The sequence below is a fragment of the Lytechinus pictus genome, chromosome 12 (assembly GCF_037042905.1).
Source record: "Lytechinus pictus isolate F3 Inbred chromosome 12, Lp3.0, whole genome shotgun sequence".
Taxonomy (NCBI): Eukaryota; Metazoa; Echinodermata; class Echinoidea; order Temnopleuroida; family Toxopneustidae; genus Lytechinus; species Lytechinus pictus.
The window spans coordinates 3,280,735-3,304,501 of NC_087256.1; the positions used below are offsets into that span (position 1 = coordinate 3,280,735).

Sequence of the window (23,767 nt, forward strand, 5' to 3'; positions counted from 1 at the left end):
CTTGAATGGGCAACAAGACTGGGGCCTGTAAGCACACAGCTGAAAATGAACCCAAATTGCCAGGAAGGATTCAAAACCTTGAAAGAATTGTGAGCATCAGCTTCAGTGTTGGTGTATCCTGAGGAGGATTCTAAACAATTGCTTATTCTGAAGGAATACAGCAACTCAAAGCAAAACAAGTGTGCAAGAGCATATGACGGCTATAATTTGATTGTTGTAATAGTGAAATTTCATTTGAAATGCAAAGCATCCCTTGTAACATAATGAAATCAGAACACTGATTTTTAAGAACATATTAAAGAGTTCACTTTCCTTCTTTTTTTTTCTCCACTTAGGTGGTAAGAGCTCCATTCTGTCAATTAGTTTCAATTCATGCATTCACCAAGAACGAAGAGAATCAGAAGCAAGTGCCCTTGGGGTATCTCCTCTTAACAGAAAAGAGGACGTCGGATCACAGGCCAGCGTTGGAAGCATTAAAGGATGAGATGCCAACAGAGCCTTATGTCTTGAACCACGCATGGCTAATCAAATTAACTTGGAAGATTAGAGATCTACATAAGGGCCCGAATTCACAAAGGTGGATTCTGCAAAATCCACAGATTAATCCATGGATTTGCAAGATCCAGAGTCCATGGATTCGCTTTTGTGATTCACAAAGGTGGACTCGAACGAATCCCCGGATTCGAGAGAGCCTATTACGTCATCATTTCGAGTCAACTGTTTGGGGTGGTCTGAACAGTGGACTCCACCGAGACCGTGGATTTTAGGTGTAATTGGCCAATCACAGCGCAGCATTTGGGTACATTTTGTGCAGACGACTGCTGGGCAGCAATTTCTCAGCAAAATTTAAAGTGGAAGACTAGACGTGAAAGTGGTGGAAAAAATAGATGCTGGACCGAGCTCCGAGAAAATTGTGAGTAATTTGACATTTTTTTTTAGGAGCAATATTTTCAAAATCTTTTTATGCATTGATTTGTGGAGTAATGTACGAACCTATGTCATAAAATGCATGCATCTTAGGTGCAGTCATGAGAGTCGAGTCCCACATATAGAGGTCTACGTATACCACTTTTTATGCTTTGATAAAATGAACTGAGTGAATTGAGGATCTGTAACCTTTCATTCAACATAGCAACGAAAGGGCTCTTCAAACTTCTGTCCAAGGACAAAGCAATCACTTGACTGAGGCATCAGTGTAAATTCAATCTCAAACCTACCTTGCCAAACGTGAAAAAGATAGTACATACGATGTCTTCAATAACGTGAGTTATTGTAATATAAGAGGTACAATCAGGGTTTCAATATACAGCTAAAAAAAATAATTTCTCTTTTATATTTTGGTAAATTCAAAATATAATATTGATAGTCTCTGAATATTGGCCCTCGAAAATTAACCTTTCATTCGCTCTGTGTAGCGTCCATTTATTGCCGTCTTCTTTTGACTACTTTGCGGAAGAAATACAAATTATAACAAGTGGATTCATTACACACATGGAAATAACTTTTCCTGCAGGGGACTGTATAATATGCTGCAGAAAGACAGAAGAGGTTTCTTCAGAGGCAGACGTACACGGAGCTGAATGTTTGAGCACGACAGATGCATTTGAGGCTGCTATTCTATATCCGACCTCAGTCATTCTGGCTGGCTAAAAGAAAAAACTTTGTCAACATGGATGTTTTGTCAAAATTACACCAACAAATGATGAGAAACAAATCCGGTAAACGGTTTGTATACAAACAAGGCATATGGATTGGATTCAATACAAGACATTTCAATTTTGGGTCCAATATGCCTATCAAATAGATAGTTCTAAACATACTTGATCAAAAGTTACATGTACCTGCAAAATCTCTTTAGGAGAACAAAATATCTTTGGAAAATCAATCCTTGAAGGAGTGTTAAGATGGTGAAAGAAAATCTTTGCATAGATGCCTAGCTCAACGGCCGTAAAAATTGGCACAGGTGACAAAACCTGGTGGTGTCTGGACTAAAGGAAGTAGATCCAAGAAAAGGGAAGACTATCTGAAAAGTTAATAACAATTTCATGAATAAGTGTACAAATTTACCCTAGAAATGCTTATAAAACATGCCTTAGCAAAAAAAATGAAATAAATAAATAGCCATGACATTCATGACAGACAATTCTCTCAAAACTAATCTTATGAATATTCATTGTGAAGAGCTGGGGGAGAATGGACTGCACTTTCAATATATGAAGTACATTTTACTTCCTTCATGTTGGATTGTTAAAATCAAGCAAGTAATTCATATGGATAAGATTTTTGTTTTTATTTCCAAATGAAAAAAAATATAATCATTATAATATTCATATCATTCACTTATTCTGGTTGAAGTAAAACTGAAACCAAGAAGAAATATTCAACAAAAATAAAATATAATTGTCTGTGTATCTGTAACAGTTAAGATTAAAATTCCATATAGGAAATCTCTAACAAGCATTAAACATTTAAGACTAAAATCTTTGTGTCTGTACAAGATCTACAGACACATATAAAACCAAATTTTACTTTTCTAAATACTTTTTGGCACATTATTTCATATTGCATGGCAAGAACTGGAGGTATATAACAACTATTGTGCTAACGTCGCTAGGCCTATATTATATAAAAGCAAATTTCATGTAGCACCGCTGTAACTCAATATGAAAAATATATACATTTTTTTTTAATTCAGCCATAAATGTAATAGTAGAAAAATAATTCAGTTTAGTAAATATCTCATTGCACTTTCTGTTTATTTCTGTCACCTCTCTACATACTGCAAACTGGTCTTGAGCACCTCCAGTAATCTTTGGTAGACAGTTGTTTCTGATATCTTAGTGCTTGATGGAAGTCCCTTCTGTTGAAGACACTCCTGGAGTACTGAGTCTAATTGTTTGGCTACCTGTGTGGGTGGCAACCTGAGCAAGCCTGGAGTCCCATAGTGTCTGCTGAAAATATCAGCACAAACAGCCTGCAGACCATAGTCAAAGAAAAATAGGAAGGTAAAACAAAGTGAGAGTCAGATATAACAGGAGGGGTAGGTATGGAGAAAGGGGTAGTGAGAACAAGCAGAAGAGAGGAAAGAGATGGGGGACAAGGAGGGAAAGGAAAAAATAAGGGATAGAAAAAGGAAGTGGAGTACAATAAGAGTATAGATGAAGGAGAACAGATCAAAGATGCATGGGGGGATGGGGCTTCTGAAAAGAGACTATATACAGAATGATGGAACAATCACTAATACTTTAACCGAAGATAGCTTTAACAACAGGCATCAATTACATTTTTGCTTTTTGTTTTGTTTTACTTGAAACACAAATGTCATGATAATGTATGTATTCATACTGCAGAACTTTTCATTGCTCTCTGTTAACCAAAATCTCATTATATTAAATTGTAAGAAGAAAATCTTAACTAATCACTGAGGACTTTCAAAGCAAATAGAATCTTTAAGATGCTCCGAATACCTGAAGATTAGTATTAGATCGTTGGCTATTGCATCTCCCAGATGTTGCATTGCAGGATCCTTTACAGTCAAAGAAATGGCAGTCTTCAGCAGAAGTGCACTCGGGTTGATTCAAAGTAGTGTCCAGTTGATTCTGGAAGAAGGTAATATCAACATCAATGGCCTTGACAACCCAGTCCTGCGTGACTCCAAAGTTATTGTGCTTCACATCACAGAGGTGCAGTTTCTCTGGAAAATGGTCATCCACAGCGCTGAGGAACTCCATCATTGACATGGCAACTTTTGCCCTATTCAACCAGGGCAGAGACGCAAGCTGATGCTGCATGCTGATGGCACTCGGGTTGAGGATATATCCTGGAGGAACATACTCCAGAAAATAAAAATGGCCACACATGCCATAGATCTCAGGAAAATGGTGAAACTGGTTCCAGAACTTGTAAACTACGTACTCCTCTTGTTGCAGCAAAGCCCACAGGCTTACAATGTCTGCATTAGTTAGTCCTTCTCTAGTATCAGTATTGTCTTTGCTCTTCCACATGTGTTTCAGCAGGTGCTCTTCTGTCATCCTCAACTCAAAACCGAACTGTCCTTGAACTTGATGATAGACCATAGAGGTGAACAAAGCCATGTCAGGAATCACAGTCTTCATGGCACCTTCTTTGTCAATCACAGAGGCAAAGGGACGGGGATAGTCTGAGAGATGGCTGTACTTAGACTTCATAATGACTGGATGCCCATTCCAGGACCCACGGAAAACAACCTTACCCTTGTGGTAGTTGAAGCAGGAGACGTACTGGATGGATTCAGTCTGGCACAGATCATAACAGACATTGCCGTCTACTTGGTTGCCTTCATACAATTGGCACTATGTAAAGAGTGAAGAAAGAGCAAATGGACATGAAACACAATAAAACTTTACTCATAATCAGAAGAAAGACAGGAATATCAACAGAAATTGTTCTTAAATTTACATAGTTTTTCACATTTCACCTTCATTGCTCTCTAACATTACATAATAACCAGAGTATTAGAACCGGTGTACTATACAATACCTTGGTTTTTATTTGTTAGCGGTTGGACTTTAAGCCCGAGTTCCATTGATAAATACGTTGACACATCATTGGAGGAAAAAATATAAATGCAGAATTACTGTGTTGCATCAAACGTACGTTAAAAAATCTTAGTTTTTTATACGTTTAAGATGTCTGCATATGAATTGGACAATATCATCTCAATTGAATAATTAAGTAAAAATGTTTTATGAATACTTGGATATTAAAGTTTTAGTATATGCCAAAGGTAGCTTAGATATATCATAGCATATGTGCAGTTTCAAAATATACCACCAGTTGTGGGGTGTAAAAATAAATTACACAAGGTGGAAAATAACGTTCTGAATCAATCGAAGGGAAAACAGTCAAGCTCAGACACAAACATCAAACAGGACAGCAAACAGAGAAGTTGACAGGAACTAAGACACAGGAACATACCTGTAACTTCAATTCTATCAAGTCTAGTACTACACTGAATTATCAAAATGGCTTCTTTGACTCATTAACACTCAAGATCATTAATATATTTAAATTAAGGAATATCAACCAATCAAAATAAAGAGAATGAAAGAGCTAGATAAAATGTAAGAGTCCAATTCATGTAAATCAACCAATAAGAGACAAGTGGAGAGAGATGAATAACATGTTGGGGGTGATTCCATACACTGTAATAAGAATGTAAAGAGAGTCGGATGTGGGAATGTAATGAATGAACACATCTGAATAGGAAAAGAATGACAAGAGAAGTGGGTTGAAAGTCAAAAGAAATGGATAACAACATAAGCACAAAGAATGTAAACAGAGTTGAGTTTCTTTCTAGTCACTATTTTCACCCAATTACACAGAGGGAGAGAAAACACTACTAAAGGGAATGTAATAATGTATGTTTACCTTAACATTCTGTTGAGATCAATTATGACTCATTGTTGTCCCATCAGGGAATTCCATGGTTTCACCATATTTTTTCTTCTTCAAATACCTTTTCTGCTTATTGAAATACTGTTACTGTTTGAAAAATAACAATGCAGCAGATACCCATGATGGCTTAGTAACAATAGTGCTAGCTCTTAGTCTCAACTTACCAATAGGCCAGTTCGTAGTCAAGCATGACCAGAAGGTCATCTGAATTAAAACGGCATTGTGGTTTAATATTCAGTGATATAAACACCAACTTTGAAGTCTTGATTATACATATATTCTTATGAACTGTGCTTTATATCGGATCCACCGGAAAGCATCTATGCATCCATTAGTGACTGGTTTGGCCTAGTGCATTGTAATAGCAGCATCCTAATGCATTCTAACATAGAATGCAACAAATACCTTCATAAAGTGTCAATGTGCTATTCTAATCACCTGGTCTATGCAATTTCTGCATCCTGCTCTGTCAGAGATGATTACATAATACCTTGCTTTGAAATTCTAATGAAAAGAAGAAAGGTCATTTGAACAAACTGCCAATGCCAATAAGGTAACTCCAAACTGGTCTATTAATAGAATTTGTGAACATGAATTGCAGCATTTTTCACAAATCCTGTAACATTGCAACGCACATCCATCTTTCCATTTCAAAACACAAAAAGAAAGAAAACAAAAAATACTCACCAAATCTTTAAGTATCTCCTTTGCCTTTTCATCTGGGCATGTAATTGCAAGTGACTGAGATACCTTGTGTGTGAAGTATATTGCAAGTACAATCATTCCCAGTACTAGACTCCTTACCAGGAGCCTCTTAGAAACTTTTCTCATGGCTCCTACAGTTCTTCATAGCATGTATATCTGTAAATCACCTCTTCTACTTAAGATGGGCTTGTAGAAGACTATCTGCCATGAAAAGAAAGAGCAAAGGAGAGGAAAACATGACCAGGGGTTCAAATTCATAATCAATAGACCAGTTCGTAGTTACCTCATGGGAAAATTTGTTCAAATGACCATTCCTTTCTTTCAATAGGAGATGAAATATTTAGTAAGCATGCCTGACATAGCAGGATGCAGAAATTGCATAGAAGAAATGACTAGAATGGCACATCAATGAACACTTCATTAAGGTATCAGCTGAACATTTTTCTTTGGTAGCCGGCCAAGCAACCTATGATATACTATATTATGGGTTGCCCGGCGGTTTCATGACATTTGACCCGGCAACAGTTGCTCCGCTGCAAATTCCACAGATTAATAGAATGACCAACTTCAACCCTGGATTTAACACAACATCATATCCTAAACCTAACACAACACCCTATCCTAAACCTAACATAACACCCTAACCCTAACCCAATATCTTTAAGACGAAATAAAGCCCGGAGCAAAAGACGCTGGAGCAAATGTTGTATCACTTGCCCAGCTGGCTGCTTAGCAAACAAATAAAAAAATTAAGTGAGAGCCCTGTTGATAAAAGAATATATAAATAATCCAGACATCAAAGTTGTTGCTTATCTCACTGAAATTCAAACCACCATCACCATACCATTTTGAAATCAAATGACCTTCTTCTGATTACGCACATAACATAAAGTACCTAACCTGCCCGAAATTTTACATCTTAAGTTTTCTGCAACATATTTTATTATAAAATATCTTTTCCCAAAATGAAATTTGCATCAATGTTGAATATATTTGTCTATATTTTTAATTGCAATGTTAATTTTTTCCTTCTATCTCAATTTACAGTATTTCATAAAATCTTGAAATGTATTGCCATGTTTTGAACCCGCCATTTGACAGCTCCTGCCTTTGACAATACTGTAGACTTTCTGTTTTTCTCTTATTGGTCATATTGGAAAAACAATTCTAAATTTGCAAGAACGTTTGCAAACTCAGAACAAAACCACAGATTTCTTCATTTTTAGCACATTTTTCGGTGATCCTGCTTCTTAAATTTGAGCTAAGCCACCGCTAGACCGAAAAATAGTCTATTTCAGTCAGGATAAGCTCTGCTGAGACTTCGCGGTATCCCCTCCGTCAATAGAACAAAGTCTTCTATAGGACTCGTAGTACCATGTGACCATTTTCGGTTCAACAAATGGTGACACGAATGTGATTGGCTGGTGCATTCGTATGCTCAAGCTGCAAAAGAGACATAAACAATTATCAATCATTGAACCAGACAATGGCTCTTTGGAATACAGATTTTGGATTCTTCTTATATTCTCCTGATAAAGTCCATCCACCGACTGGTGTATTGTTGTACTATATTTGGCAGGTCTGCTATATATATATAGAGTATGTACAGTGCCATTTTACTAAGTGCAGCTAAAAAAAAAGGATGCTCCTCTCTTAGCGAAGCAGGATACTCTGTATACATGGCAAGTCCCCCAAAAGGTATTTGGAATTATTAAATCACATATTTCACAAAGCGGGTAAGCTGATATTACATTCTCATTAACAACTTTAACATTATTATTGCGCTTTCTTCCCCCCCCCCCCACCAAAATAGGGAATTAGGCAGTACTCTAATCAAGAGATTGTGGTATCTCACCCTTTTTTCCGTAGATGCTGTAGTGTCGTACGAAGCACCGGCACTACAAGTCCAATGCCAATGGGAGACTACGGTCTTTGTAGGACAGAAAAAACTCAGAAATGGTAAAAAAAAACAGCAGTTTATTCAGTCTCAGGCAGGGGCTGGGCTTCCCCCCCACTTTATCCAAAACCATGTACAAAAACATAAAAAATGACCATAGGATTGTGATTTTTTGCATGGTCAGCTCCCCCCCCCCCCCCACTTTGAAAACCATTCCGCGGCCCCTGTCACTGTCAGGCTCAGCCACCACTATCACTATGGCACAGATTCTCCAGTTTTAAAAGCGAAATTTGACTTTTTTAACATTAAAATCTGGATTTTCAATTTTCATGTGGTGAGTGATGATATTGACAATGTAGGCTATATAACATTAACAATGTGTTTGGTTTGTGTTGTGGCGACTGATTGTGCTGGATTATGAAATGAGTTTGCCATGTCAAATCCAGGGAACTTGATAAATGCCCGGGGGGGGCCACTTACATTGACGAGTGGATACCATGCGCGACCAACAAAACACGTAAAAAGGATGTCTTTTTCAAGATAGGACACGTTACGTACGTAACGTGATAAGGGTGTCAAAAACACAAAAATAATGAAAAAAGGGTATCTATTTCGCTAGGAAAATTACGTGTTTAGGGTCAAATTTGCGGGGATGATAAAACAAAATTAAAATGTTTTATAAAGGATGTCATTTTTGCCCCAACACTTTAGAGTACGATTTGCACGAGGTGTGGAAGGTTGGGTCGTACTAAACCAAATGATGTGTATTAAGGACGTTCCACAGTTAAAGTGAAATCCATGTCATTTTCACCAAACTTTGCACATAGATACTTTAGAACCTTAATATTCGAAATATGCAAAAATTAACATAGGTCCATGTGCTTGATTTTTTGCTATAGAGCTTCAAAGTTCACCCAAATTGATGTTCTTAAAAATTGCGCATTCAAAAGAATTTGGCATTTTTAGACCACCCAAGATTACTACAATGAGTTTAAACCTCTATTACTCAGTCAAAATACATGAAAAAGTCATCAAATTTCGCAAGAGAGTTAATAATTGTATCATTAGAATGGAGAATCTATTTATAGTGCTATTTGTTTGCAATTTTAAGTTTAACAGCACTGCCATTTCTTAAAAATTGCATAAAAGATAATAAAATCCCAATCTAAAAAATGTGAAATTTCAGTTACAAACTACAAACGTACAATAAATGCTGCACTTTATTCAAAATCCATGTCATTTTCACCAAAATTTGCAGAGTTGTAGAAGAAGGTATACCTAAGCGGTACAAACATTAAAAAATAGGGGTTCATGTGCTTGTTTTTAAACTATCAGCATTTTTATTAGAGCAAATGTGCTTTTTAAAACACAAAAAATGCGCCGAATGCTTTGTATCTATGTGAAGAAAAAATCAAAACCACTCTACCATTTATTCAAACTCGGGGTAATATTCGTGATTCTTGGCAGCACTGCAGAGTAAAGTATTTTGAAATTGTAGAGAATGTTTTTTTGAATGGTCCATGGAATAATTCCACTTTATAGCATCATGAAATAACACATCGGATCTGCAGTTAAAGTGCAGAAGATGAGAAAAATCAGCTCATACCCGCAGCTAATTAATCACCTGTTCATCCATTGTGACGTCAGCGCGCAGAGTGTAAACTATGCGCAGATCATAATGCGCACAAACATAACTGTGGAACGTCCTTAAAAGGTAAAACCAACGACCGAAGGACCCCTGACAAAATATTCCTGTACTTGTTTAGGGGTTCATTTCAGGGAATACTTGCCAAGAGTATCGTTTTGTTTCCAATACTTGTTAAGGGTAGGGTTTCACACGCCAATACGTGTTAAGGGGTGCATTTTCAGAATATGGAAAATACGTGTTAAGGGTGCTTTTTGAGACCCCATGGTCGCACATGGTATCCACTCGTCAATGGAAGTGGCCCCCCCGGGGATAAATGATATTGATCGATCAGTATTATTACCGCCTTTAATAAAGGCGGTAATAATACTGATCGATCAATATCATTTATCCCCGGGGGGGCCACTTCCATTGACGAGTGGATAAAGGCGGTAATAATACTGATCGATCAATATCATTTATCCCCGGGGGGGCCACTTCCATTGACGAGTGGATACCATGCGCGACCATGGGGTCTCAAAAAGCACCCTTAACACGTATTTTCCATATTCTGAAAATGCACCCCTTAACACGTATTACTATTGGCGTGTGAAACCCTACCCTTAACCACTCCTAGTACCAATGAGGTCCAAACATTACATGTATGGACCTCATAGGCGACATCTGTAGTATTTTGTGTCAGAAATCTTTGTGAAGATGATTATTTGTGTATTATAACACAAGTACGAGCTATCGTACTGTCTATTCATTAAATTTTTGTTTAAGAAAGTTAAAGCATTGTTAGCAATAAAAAAAAATTGAAAGAAATGAAGGGGAACTTACATTTTGACGACTTTTTCCAGATTTTATTGCCAGTTGCTCTTCACTTCTGACTCGCGATCGAAGCTGATATGCAGATCACGTGATACGCGTTCTCGTCAGCTGATCGGTTGGTTATTCTTTTCGCCAGACGTTGATAATTATATATTTCATAATGCTAGCATTCATCGCAAATTTAGGTAAAAGAGATTGAATTCAAACAGCGCAAGCTTTAATTTTCTCAAAAATAATATTTAATTGATTGCACAAGTTTCGCCTTGGAACAAGTAGGATCATTTGGTCCCATGTTTGCGTAACTACGGGGGGGGGGGGGTGGGGGCGGGGTGGGGTGTCCCAATTATCGTTTTTTCTCTTTTTTTTAAACCAAAATACCTCCCCCCCCAAAAAAAAAAAAAAAAAAAAAAAAAAAAAATAGGGTTAAAGAGAAAGAGAATTGAGGAACACAATATGCTTTATTTTTTCCTCTTTTACTGTTTAACGAGACTTGTAATCAAATATTAAATGGGGCTTAATTAGAACAGCCTTTTTTAAGTCAATTAATAAAAAATATTCCTCCTTGGGATTTGAGCTTTCATGAAATATGAATCTTTTTCATGACTACCGAAAGCGCTAAAAATGTCCAAATTTTTAATTGGTATATAAAGCTTTAGCTCATGCGTTGCGCCCGTCTTATTTTAATGTTATACAATTTTATGCTTTTAATGAATTTCTAATTCTCAGATCTTGTCGCAATCCGATTGGTAACTATAATGAATGATTATTATGTTTCATGAATTGTTCAAAATGTGTCTCTCTATCAGTTTTGAATATTAAAAAAAATGTCAGCTCATGCTTTTTGCTCGCAATATTTTGATTAGTAAGAATTTCTTCTCTTGTATATGCGAGTTTGAGTAAATAACTAGAGAGAGAGGGGGGGGTCCCTCACCTACTTGTCCTCGCTTATTCCCAATTTTTTTATATATTATACTCGTGTTCAGAGTGTTTCAAAGTCTTTTCTGATTTTTTTTTACACTTTTTATTGTCTCGGAGCTTCCCTCTATTTCTTTTAACTATGATGTAGCCCTTTTTACTTGTTTCAATTCTTTTATGTCTCATTTCATTGAAAACATAATTATTAAACTGACTGACTTTATTACAAAATTTTGATATTATTTTGTCTTGTTTGTTTGGCTTTCTTTTTTTCTTCTTATCCTTCTTCTTACTTTTTCCATTTCCTTATTTTCTCTTTTATTTCATTTCATGAGGCATCCGCCAACTTATATACAACAACAACAAACATATTTATTTGGTGGTGTGCCCCTCTAAAAAGGGAGGAAAATAGGAAGGAAAAAAAGAAGAAGGGAAGGGGAAAAAAAAGAAAAAAAAAGAAAGATGATGATGATGAAAATTATCTTGGTGATGATGATGGTGGTGGTGATGGTGGCGGTGATGATGATGATGATGATGATGATGATGATGATAATGATGGTGGTAGTGGTGATGATGATGAGAATGAAGTTGGTGATGATGGTGATGATGAAGACTAGATGTAATTTTGTTATTTTGTCTTTGAAAAAATTAAGTAGTGCATAGGTGAATTTATTTAAAGTTAATTATGAAAATAGCAGAAAAAATAATTTGAAAAATTGGTATGCGTTCAGGAAAAATCCATCCCCCACCAAAAAAAAATTAAAGGTGAGATTTTTAAAATAATTATTTGTGACGGCGTAGGCCTTTGCGAGCAGCTATATCGGATATAATTATGGTAAAAAGTAAATGAAATGTCAAGAAATACGTGATAATGACTTTTATTGTACATTCAGTATATCAATAGATAACTTCATACTCTCTCCAAAAAGAAAAAAGTGGGTCATTACGGACCATTAAAAATGGAAAATTTTTGCATTTTGTATTACATAGAATATTGAGCAACTGCTCGTTTATGACGTCACAAATCAAGCATTCGAAATTCTACTAACTCCATTTTTTTTTTAATAACACCTTCACCGATGTTTTGAAATTATTTTTCTTTGGCCTATATTTTCACAATCTTTTTATCAAGGTGAAATTCCCCTTTACAAAACAGTATCCGCATGATCAGTGTGTAGCGGTAAATTATTCACCTGATAACTATAGACCTATCTATAATTCATGCGGCTATATGTTTAATAATATATTGCTGTGAATAGAATGAATGTCATTAAAAACATAATCTCACTGATCACTAATGCCAGCTCGACGCGCGAACTGAAAAAATATATTTTCTGCCCCGATAATTTGATAACCCTAACCTAACCCAATTTCTAAGTATTTTTATCATAAACAGGATAACTATAGACAATTAATTGAAAACTTGATATTCTTTTGCGAAAATGAATATGAAGGACAACTTTTTAATAAAGAACACAGTTTTAGAGCGTGATTTATATATACAACCGCTTAATCCTGTCACTGTCGGTATGACATGAAGCAGTTGGAACTTTCTGATTCCATCAGCTTGATAATTTTTGCAACAGGCGCCAGTCCAACAAACAGACAGACATTTGCCCAAACAGACAACATCTCAACCTCTGCTCATTTCTTTTTGCACGGACACATAAAATCTCGACCTACCCATCACTTTTCTCACTATTTTCTCCTCCCTTTTATTTTCCATTAATTTTTCTTTCGTTCACTTTTTTTCTGTCCTCTTTTTCCTTCTATTTTTTTTTCTCGTCTCACCGCTTTTCCTCATCCCCCAGCCCACGACGCCCACGCAGATTCGCAAACAATATCAAGTGTACTGTTAGGCAAGGGCGGAAATCTCTCCCCAAAGGTAGCCGGGACCAGGGGCTGGAAAATTTGACAAGAAAAAAACAAACAAACAAAAACAAAAAAGAAGGTTTATCACCCCCAAAAGAAGGTCATCTTGACCAAAAGAAATTTGATAAGCAAACAAGCAAAAAAAAAGGGCACCCCAAAAGTAAGATCGTCTCTTCCAAAATACATATTTTATTTCGATTTTGAATGAAAAGACCCAAAATAGTAGGGGGATGACATTTCATAATGTGTCCCCCTATACTATTCTAGGTGAGGGGGACATGTCCCCCTGGAATTTGCGCCCCTGTGGGTGGGGGGTGTTGCGCCTCCCTTTCGGAATCATTATGGAAGAGTGTAAATACTCGCTGTGATTTAGATCTCATACCTATAAAAAAAAATAGAACAGCTACGCCTTGAACACAGGCCAAAATGCCTAACGATTTCTCCGCGGCATTAACAACTATCGTAAAGGGCGCTCCATTTATCAATAAAGATGGATGTTATTGTTAAGCTGTCTATGGCGACAAAATTTGCCGCAAATATTTACGAAGAATTGTGAGAAATGGTCTGAAAATGCAACAAAAGAACCGGTGAGTACCGATTAAACATTATCAATTTATTTAATAGAACATATTTCATGACTACAATTCAACAATTTCTAGATAATATTGCTTAGTTCTAAGCTAGGGCGGCCCAAATGCGCGTGAGTGGAGTCCCAGTTTATTAGCACGGGTAAGTATTGGGGTGTCGCCTAGATAGGTACGCCACTGATAATTCAAATCTTCATCCAAATCTGTTGAAACTTACCTCAACATAAAGAAAATGTGTCACCCATTACGATGATGCATTGATTAAGACATATGATGAAGAATAACTCAAGTTATGATTTTTTAAAGAAATGATTTCTAAGTATATTATCCATTCCGAACGAATTGTCGACCATCGAGTATCAATCACCACCGCGCATGCGCATTCGGGGATTGCCAATTCGGGGCGGAGATTTTACATCGCGCATAAACGCTTCTCGCGGCATGGTGACGAAGCGTAAGTGCGCATCATTTGTGAATGAGATTGGTCATTTTCGCGGCGCTCATAAATATGCATGTGCGTTCATGATACGCATATATCGGAGTATTTTGTTGTTTTGCAAGGCACAGTGTGCAAGACGATTGATTTGAGACTTGAAGTTAATTTCACATGTTTTAACTAGATTATCTGAATTACAGTGCACAATTACGACATGGAAGACCATTGGGATGGATTTCAAATATAATATGTAAGTGAGTTGATAACATTTGGTTTTGCATCTTTCTTTTTTCAAGTTGTTTTGAGATCGAGAATTTTTTCTTTCATTTTAATCATCATTTCTTGTTTCTTGTCTGTCCACCGCAATTTTTTGTAGTCCTATGTTAAATGTTCCCCTTCAGTACACTGATGCCTGAAAGTATGAATCCGAAAAATGCACCCCCCCCCCCGCGTTCATCCTTTCTCTCGATCCCTAACAATAACATTAAAAAGGATAATAACATAAGCTGATACTAGATAGAGTTTTGACAAGTTATTAAAGTCGTTTTTTTTTTTTTTTTGGAGAGGCGGGGTGGGGGGGGGGGTGATGTAATTCCCATTCCCCCCCCCCCTCATTTTTTGTTTTTATTCGTGACTTGATATCCTTGCCTTTACGTGATTTCCTATGCATGCTCAATCCTTGAAACTTTACATAATTTTAAAATATTTTTACAGATCCATAGTACACCATACAGAACTTTTTTTAAAGGAGCTAGTCTCAAGTTTGTCTCTCTGTTTTGTTTCCTTTTCTGTGAGTTCCTTTCTTCTCATTTTGTTCCTCTCCTGTACTAACTTTACAACCATTTGCTTTTGTTTTTGCTCCTCTAGCCTCACTTTTTTCCCAATTTCATTGCATTCATTATTTTGTTTTCTCTTTCATCTACAGGAAATTTTTGTAGCCAGGAGGCTGTATCATTTGATGAAAACATCAGTTTGGATTCGACCTTACCACAGAAATGTTAGGGGCCCTATGAAGCATTGCATCCGCTCTGCCAAACTGCCTCTCACCAGAGATATTTGTAGAACTACACGATGCACTTTCTGCAGCAAGATCCAGCTAAAGTTGTGATGAACTAGCATATAATAGATTTCTTATATTCATAACATTCATCATTCCAGTTCTTAATTGATATTTCAAAAGTTTAATAAATCACTTTACATGCACCATATTGAGCTGTACACTGAATCTTGCCTCATAAGATCATTTGGCTTCAGCTCTACATAATACCCCCCCCCCCCCCCAGCAATAAAAAATGAAAATCTAATAAAACAATAGAGCTGCAGGCAGTAGCGTACCTAGGATTTTCCACAGGGGGGGGGGGGGGCAAAATCGTCCGCCCAAAAATTTGACAAGCAAAAAAGTCTTCAACCACAAATAAAGGATTTCGTACTTTCGGTCTTAAACTTCAAAGGAGGGGGCCACCGGTGGCTCATCAGGGGGGGAGGGCAGGGATACGTCCCTTGCATGGGTTGTGACTCGTCGGGGGGGCAGTCTGCCCCCCCCCCCCCCCATAGGTACGCTAGTGGCTGCAGGTCCACCCACCCACCTGTATCAACCATTACCTCCAATGAGAATACCTAATTTTAAATTTTATTGAGCAACTTCATTAATACTGTTAAAATATCCAATTTATATTTTTATGTGGAGTTAATTAATGTAACCAATGCCAACAAGGAAAAAAAATAAAATGAATACTTTCATGTGTCAGTGTGGATTTGTCATTTCTTTTTAAAATTTATTTTAATATTCAGATCTGTATGTGTATCCTTTTTCAACACTATGTTCCTTCTCTTCTCTACTGCATGTGCCAAATTGTTTTTTTTTTTGCTCATACTTCTTAAATAAATCATGAAAAAATTACATAAAGTCTAAATAAAAATATTTAAACAGACATACAAGAAAAAAAGTGTTAGTTTGGGGCGATAGAAAATGTTAGAAGACAGTTGGGGGGGGGGGGGTGAGATAAATCAATTGTTTCTTTCTTGTCAATTTAAAAGCTGCAATTCATATTTGTGAATAATTAAGTAGTTGGTAGAACAATTCCTGCTTAAAGTTGCAGTCTGAATGGAATGCAGGATCGCCAAGAACAAAGCCCAGAGGCAGAGGTGGGGTTGGTTTTTTTAAGGCGGCATTTCCATCACGCTTTCTTGGAACCACAGATATTCGACGGCTCATGCAGCCCAAGTCTGTTCATTGTTGGGCCCCTCGACTTCAGATCAGTAAGTATTGCCATGCTCAAATGGAGGTAAGAAATTAATCTGAATGAAAATAAAAAAATGAAAACAAAAGAAAATTAAAATGATAATGAATTAAATTAGATCTAGGCCATTCATTTTTAAAATAATAAAAAATTTAAGTTTTATTAGGCCAAAAGAAATCATGTTACATGAATTTTCAACAGAATATAATCATCAAATAATAAATCAAGACTAAAGTAAAGGCTAAAATTAGGTTCGAGAAGATTCAGAAAGTTGTTGCGTCATTTGCCATTTTTTTTCAATATTTTATTCAATCAAAATGAATGTGTCAGTGTGGGATGTATTTCTGATTTCTACATTTGTGTCTGGTTTTCAATTCCTAATTTATAAAAAAGAAAAAGTTTTTTTAAATCAAAGAAATACCGGACATATCACGGTAGACGGTCTGCTACACAAATTCCAATGCGCAGGACTACACACCGCGGGCAACCAAAAACCCTAGCAGCCGCCATAAATTAGCCCGCGAAACGCGTCGCCAAACTTCCCACGAAAATCCCACGAAACAAATAGCAAGGGCGTTTAACATTCGTCCGTGGCAAATGGTGGCAAGAAATGCTGCCATGAATGAGGTAAGAAATGAAAGCTTACGACTTCAATTTTCGAGTAGCATATGTATTTTTAGCGTAATATGTCTGATAATTCCATGAAAATAACATATAATGATGATTTGATGCATAAACTGTACTTACAGACTGTTTTAGTGCAATTTTTGTTCCGATCTCGACCCTCCGTCGCAAGAGCTTACCGTGCAGTATAGCTGAATGCATTGGGAAGATGATGTCATCGTTTTCATTCCCATTGATATACGTTTACCATCCTAGACAGGAGACTCAAGTAGGGCTTGCCGTTATTGCTCGCACCGGCTCCCGAAGCAGCTTGTCGCCATTTTCGTACGCGAAAATGATGACGCGAAAATCGCGCCCTCTCGCGCTAGAGTAGCGTACCTAGCCTAGAGAAGGGCAAGTATTTATACCGGTATGTCCATGATATGAGTGGCGAATGTTGATATAAAAAAATCAACAATGAAAACTATATCTGGTTATTATTATAATTAAGAAGAAGGCAATAATGGTATTAGTAAAATTGACGGATTTGTAAAAATCATTAAAAACTAACCAGCCAACCATCCCGACGAAATTAGGCAGTGTTCCACCACCCGCTCTCCGGGACCCGGGCGGCGCAGCAGAGACAGAGTCGGCTGCGGCGAAGGCGCGCCTGGCTGGGTTAGCCTACCGATACCTTAGCTCCCCTTACTAGCTTCGTTGAGCACCAGATGCGAAAGGGGAATAGCACCAGCTATTAATTACATTATTTCAGCCTAATGATCTTGGTAGAATTATGTGACTGTCATTTCTCTGTAATATTGAAGCTGAACTGAACAGATGAACTGAAGACTGAAGTGAAGACCAAAGCCAGGACCATATAAAGCGACCCACAAGACTCGACCTAAGTGCAGTCTATGCGGGATCGGGATTAAACGGTTTGCAAAGAGGCTACTGAGAGGGGGGGGGGGGCTTTCTTCGAAAGGTTACGTTCAGAGGGGGATGGGGGGGGGGTAGGGGATCGTGAAGCCTCCCCTTTCTGCTCGTCAAATTTCTCCGCCAAAGCTAACCCCCTCCTTGGAAAAGTAGAATCATGGACCTAGGTCCATGGTAGAATTATAGTCTTCTATGTCAGTCGTGAAAAGACTGGTATTACGGATTCGTTTTTTAAAATGAAAGAATCAAAATTGAAGGAGATTGGAAAGTTTAAAACTTATTTTTACATAGCCTTTCAGATCAGTTGTTTATGATTAATTAGATTAAGTAAAATTAGTGACGGAAAATAATGATAACAAGAAGAAAATAACAGACACAATCAAATAGTTTACATTGAATTATATATGTCGAAAATGAGGGTTGCCTGACCATGCAAAATATCACAATCACGATCATTATTACGTTTTTTTGTAAACGTTGAGGAGTGCATGGTTAGCACCCCGGAACCCCTCACTCTAGTCCCGTGGCCCTTGCCAATAATGCAAAGATAAATAATTTTATGTCTTTTTTTTTTTTTTTTTTTTCTTCTCAAGGAATATGCAGGTAATGATATGAACCATATGTGCAGCTGTATTTTATTTTAATTATATAGACGACTGATTTATAATAGAAGAATGGTTAACACAACCTTTCGAGAAAAGCCCCTCCCAACCCTAGCTAGGGTAGCTCAGTCCCCCTTGTTTCGAAAGCTGCAGGCGCATGATCGATTAGTGCCGCCAATCGGCCTTGTCCCCTCCCCCCCCCCCAAAAAAAAGGGGAGAAGCCATGGAGGGGGAGCAGAAAGAGAGAGAAATAAGGAAAGGGGAATTAAGGGATAGAATAAAGAAAATAAAGTGGAGAGAGAGACAGGGACCTGGGAACGATTTTTTCAGTGGGGGTGCTGAAATCTCTCCTCAAAGGTGGGGGGGGGGGGGAGGGGACACAATTGAGTTTTCCATAATTACACATACACCTCTAAGGGCACCACACACACACACCCACCAACCCCCCCCCCCACACACACACACACATATACAGTGCGTCCCACAAAAAACGAAACCGAGATTTATTGATGATTTATCATAACTTAATCGCAAATACAATAGACAAATGACCTACCATTTTAAAGCTTACAATCTCCTCTTTCATCTGAAATTACTTAGATTATTTCTCATTCACGCATGAGTGCGCAAAAACAATTTGAAAAGGGGATACCAAAAAGACACTTGGCGGGCCGTATCTGGGTTTTAAAAAAAAAACCACATTTTTAAAATGTTCAATGTCTGCTCTTTAATTTGATACCTTAATTACAGAAATGGTCAAGAAATAACAAAGTTCTGGTTATTTGAAATAAGGCTTGAATTTTAATAATTTCATAAAATGAAGATGTTTTACAGGCTAGCGTTCAAACTCACTCGACACTCCGTTTTGTTGACGATCAGCCATGCATTAAGTCTTTTGTTACCGTGCGATAGCTTCTGTGTGAAACCGGTGAAAACACGTTTATTTAATTAAATTATGGAAATACAAGCATTGTTTCGAGGGATCATAACTTTTTTACTACTTGACCATTTTCTGTGATTTAGGTATCAAAGAAAAGAGAAGATATTGAACTTTTTAGTCATGTGATTTTCTTTTTGAAATTCAGACACCCCCGCCAAATGAGTTTTTGGCATCCTTTCTTCGAATTGTTTTTGCTCAATTATGCGTGAATGAGGAATAATCTAAGTAATACCAGATGAAAGAGGAGATTCTAAGCTTTACATTGGTAGGTCATTTGTCTATTTCATTTATGATTAAGTTATGATAAATCATCGGTAAATCTCGGTTTCATTTTTTCTGGGACGCACTGTATATATATATATATATATATATATATTTATATATATATACATACATACATATATATGACAGTCACTTCTTAGCTTTCTTCTTATAAAAGAACATAGATATATAACTCGAGCGCGAAGCGCGAGCCATTTTTTTTGTTAAAGGACTGTTTGCAGTTACCCATTAAGACGATACATATATCAACAATCAAATAATGCGAGCAGAGCTGAAAAAATTGACATTCCGACCTAAATACTGGACATTCTAAGCACTTTTTGCATTAATGAACAGGATAGGTAGGATAGGTTAATAACTATACAATTGATGCGAGCGCGAAGCACAAGCGGACACAAAATTGAGATTTCAGACCAAAAAAAACGAGACATTCTAAGCACTTTTCTAATAATGAAGAGGATAGGTATACAACTATACAATTGATGCGAGCGCGAAGCGCGAGCGGAAACAAAATTGAGATTTCGGACCCCCAAAACGAGACATTCCAAGCACTTTTCTAATAATGAAGAGGATAGGTATATAACTATACAATTGATGCGAGCGCGAAGCGCGAGCGGAAATTAAAATGAGATTTCATACCTAAAAACGGGACATCTTAAGCACTTTTCTAATCATGAACAGGATAAGTATATAACTATACAATTGATGCGAGCGCAAAGCACGAGCGGAAACAAAATTGAGACTTCAGATTGGGACATTCTATTCATGTTTTGTAAATCAAGAAAATGATGGGTAATTGGATATATTCTTACATTAATATTGTGAGCGCGAAGCGCGAGCAGAATTTTTTCGATATTCTGATCTGAAACTCCACACTAAATGTAATATGGTTTGAACAGATAAAGAAAAATCAGACGAACATAAGAATAATGATTTGATCAAAATCCGACAAGGAATATCAAAGTTATTGCATTTTAAAGATTAGCATTATTCCGGTGAAACAGTTTTAAGCATGTCTTCATTAATATTCAATGAGCAAATTGATGATGTCATATCCCCACTTGTTATTTTGTATTTTATTATATAAAATTAGGTTTATTTAATATTTTCCCTTTAAGAACCAAAAACAGTTGAATAGACAACTGATTTAGTCCATTAAATATTCTTTGCTGCAACTTATATCATTATAAGGGAGACATATCATTCACACTGGTATGAAAAAATGGAACAATTTTGATTCCATGTAATAACACAAGAAACAGGATAGTGGGGATGTGACATCTTTAACCCACATGGGCGGAAATCCCAGAGGGGACAGGGGGACGTGTCCCCCCTACCAAAATAGTAGGGGACAATATCAAATGTCCCCCTACTATTTTTGGTCTTTCATGGAGAAAAATACATCACTTCACAATCGAAATAATACCTTTTGGACTAAATGACCTTACATTTTGGGTGAAAAACTTTTTTCTTCTTTTTTTGCTTGTCAAATTTTCCAGGCCCTGGTCCCCCTACCTTTGGTGACAGATTTCCGCACATGTCAACCCACCTATTAAATGTTCATGACGACATGCATATCACCATTTTCATAAAATATTGCTAAATTTTAGAATTAAATAACTTAACTATTTGTTATCAGATTTTCATAAAATTGTATTTGATATAAATATTTTCAGCCCGGAGTAGCCCCCAAACAAGCTGCGTATCTGACTAAACATGCGTGCGCGTGTTTAGAGTTAGACCTAGTATCTGGGCATTGTAAATATTTTTTTTATTATAAATATCAATAATGCGAGCGCGAAGCGCGAGCAGAAAATATTTGATATTCCGATCTCAAAAAGGGTGAATTTAAACACTATATTAAGTACTGTGTCGGAAAATTCTGAAGTGGGGGGGGGGGTTCTGCAATTAAAACGTCATTTTCATTACATTTCTGTCATTTATCAACTTACCACTAGATTTCCAGGAGGTGCTGCCTATGGAAAATAACACATGCAGCACCCCCAAATTTTCGGGGTGCTTCACCCCCAGCACCCCCGCTTCCCAGGGCCATGGGGCAGGGCGAAAAAGACTGTGAAATTTGATTTCTATTGTCTGACTTGTAATTGTTTATACAAAACACGAGCGGTCGGGCGCGCGCACACTTGATTCGACATAATATAAAACCTAGAAGTTTCAAGTCCAACCACACCCATGTCCCTCCCTGCTATCGAGTAGTGTGTAAACTATGGTTATCACGTATCGCGCGCGACCACGTCTGTATCGGTGTGCCGGAGCTTGATTGAGTCGCGTTATATGAATATGTGAAAGACTATGTAAATGATTTGCGATTGTCGGAAGTGATAATTATGTCCATTATAACATATATAAAAAAATACAAAGGGAACCTGATTTCGTGGGGGTGCTTCCTATGGAGAATAATACACGCAGTACCCCCAGCACCACCGATCCCAGGTCCCTGGAGAGAGATAGGATAATGATCAAGGAGGGGACAAACTTAGAGAAGCAAAAGAAGCGAATTAAGACAGAGAAGAAATAAATGAATGGAAAAGTGATATAAGAAAAGAAATGAGGGAAACGGAAAGGGGGAGGCAAAATGAGGAAAGCTAGGGATAAAGCCTCAGCCCATTATTTTACATTGATATAGAGGACAGGAAAGTGAGGAGGCGCATACCCCCCCCCCCCCCCACAAAAAAAAAAAAAATGAAGAAGAAAAAGAAGTGGAAGGGAAATGGGCAGAAGGGTACAAGGGAGGATAAAAATACGTACCGAAACGATCCTGAGAACACTTCCCAATGAACATGATGAATAAAATAGTAAGGAGCTAAAGAAAAACAAAATAAGAGAGTCCGTGGTCAGGGGTGGTCCTACGGTCCCCGGGTCCTCACGCGGTGGTTTACCCCTCTCATGAAGAGATAAACAAAGAACATGAACAAAAGTAGAACAAAATATGGTAAACGGAGAAACAAAATAAAAAGGGAAAGGAATTAAAGAGAGAATGGGATGAAAAGAAAGTAGAAAGAGAAAAGGAAGGACCGAATAAAGGAAGAACTGATCTCCGTCGTTTTTATTTTTTCCCCACGAAATTATTCACGCGCATATTTCAATAAGCAATTACACGTCCTTTTGTTAAATTTCCAAGTGAGTATATAGGCGGATCCAGAGGCCGCAGCCTCCTATTGCAGGGTAGCAAAAAGGCCAGAAGGAGAAAAAAGAAGAAGAAAATGGAAATAAGAAGAAGGGTTAGAGAAAAGAAGTGAAAGAAAAATACAACGGGAGGGAGGAAAATGATGATAGGAAGGGGAGAATTTGCAAAAAGCAAACCATCAAATCATTCAATACACTACATCAAAATCTGCTCTTGCTTCGCGTTCGTAAGCTGATGATGTTAGTAATATATTTATTCAAAATTTTGTCCACCAAGTATGAAATAATGAAATGAATTGCGTTGACAACTAAAAAAAAATCCATATATTGTTTCAATGCATATTGATTAATGCACTTAAACTTATTTTGTTACAAGACATCGAGAAGCATATCATACCCATATTGTTAAGTGGGACATGACATCAGCAGCGCACCTAATGAATATTTATATCAGTGGCGGATCCAGGGGGGGGGGGGGCACATTCGGCCTGTGCCCCCCTTTAAGAGCCAAAATAAATTTTTAATGTATAAATATGCCGTTTCTACCAAAAGTGTAAACCCACTCTTTTGAAAATGAGTTTTCTTTTGAGTTTGTCAAATTTTCAGCGGACGAAAGGTCTTCTCGCAACGAATAATCAACCTATAGAAAGACTTACCTTCTGAGGTCGTAAACAGTAGCAGTATAAATTCATTCAAATCAAATCTAGAGAAGGC

At 37.3% G+C, this 23,767-nt stretch overlaps 1 protein-coding gene across 2 annotated transcripts; it reads right to left on the minus strand.

Annotated features, from left to right (window-relative positions):
• Window positions 1-281: 281 nt before the first annotated feature.
• LOC129272845 (divergent protein kinase domain 1C-like) lies at window positions 282-18,050 on the minus strand. 2 transcript variants are annotated; one of them, XM_064107255.1, is made up of 5 exons: window positions 17,912-18,050; window positions 7,997-8,071; window positions 6,124-6,338; window positions 3,468-4,331; window positions 282-2,974 (listed from the first exon to the last, which is right to left on the minus strand). In XM_064107255.1, the coding sequence occupies exons 3-5, from the start codon at window positions 6,265-6,267 to the stop codon at window positions 2,765-2,767; spliced, it is 1,218 nt and encodes a 405-aa protein (XP_063963325.1). In that variant the 5' UTR covers window positions 6,268-6,338; window positions 7,997-8,071; window positions 17,912-18,050; the 3' UTR covers window positions 282-2,764. The 2 variants fall into 2 exon arrangements, with proteins under 2 accessions (XP_063963325.1, XP_063963326.1); XM_064107256.1 differs by lacking the exons at window positions 7,997-8,071; window positions 17,912-18,050 and adding an exon at window positions 14,088-14,270 and having other exon boundaries at window positions 6,124-6,342.
• Window positions 18,051-23,767: the final 5,717 nt, after the last annotated feature.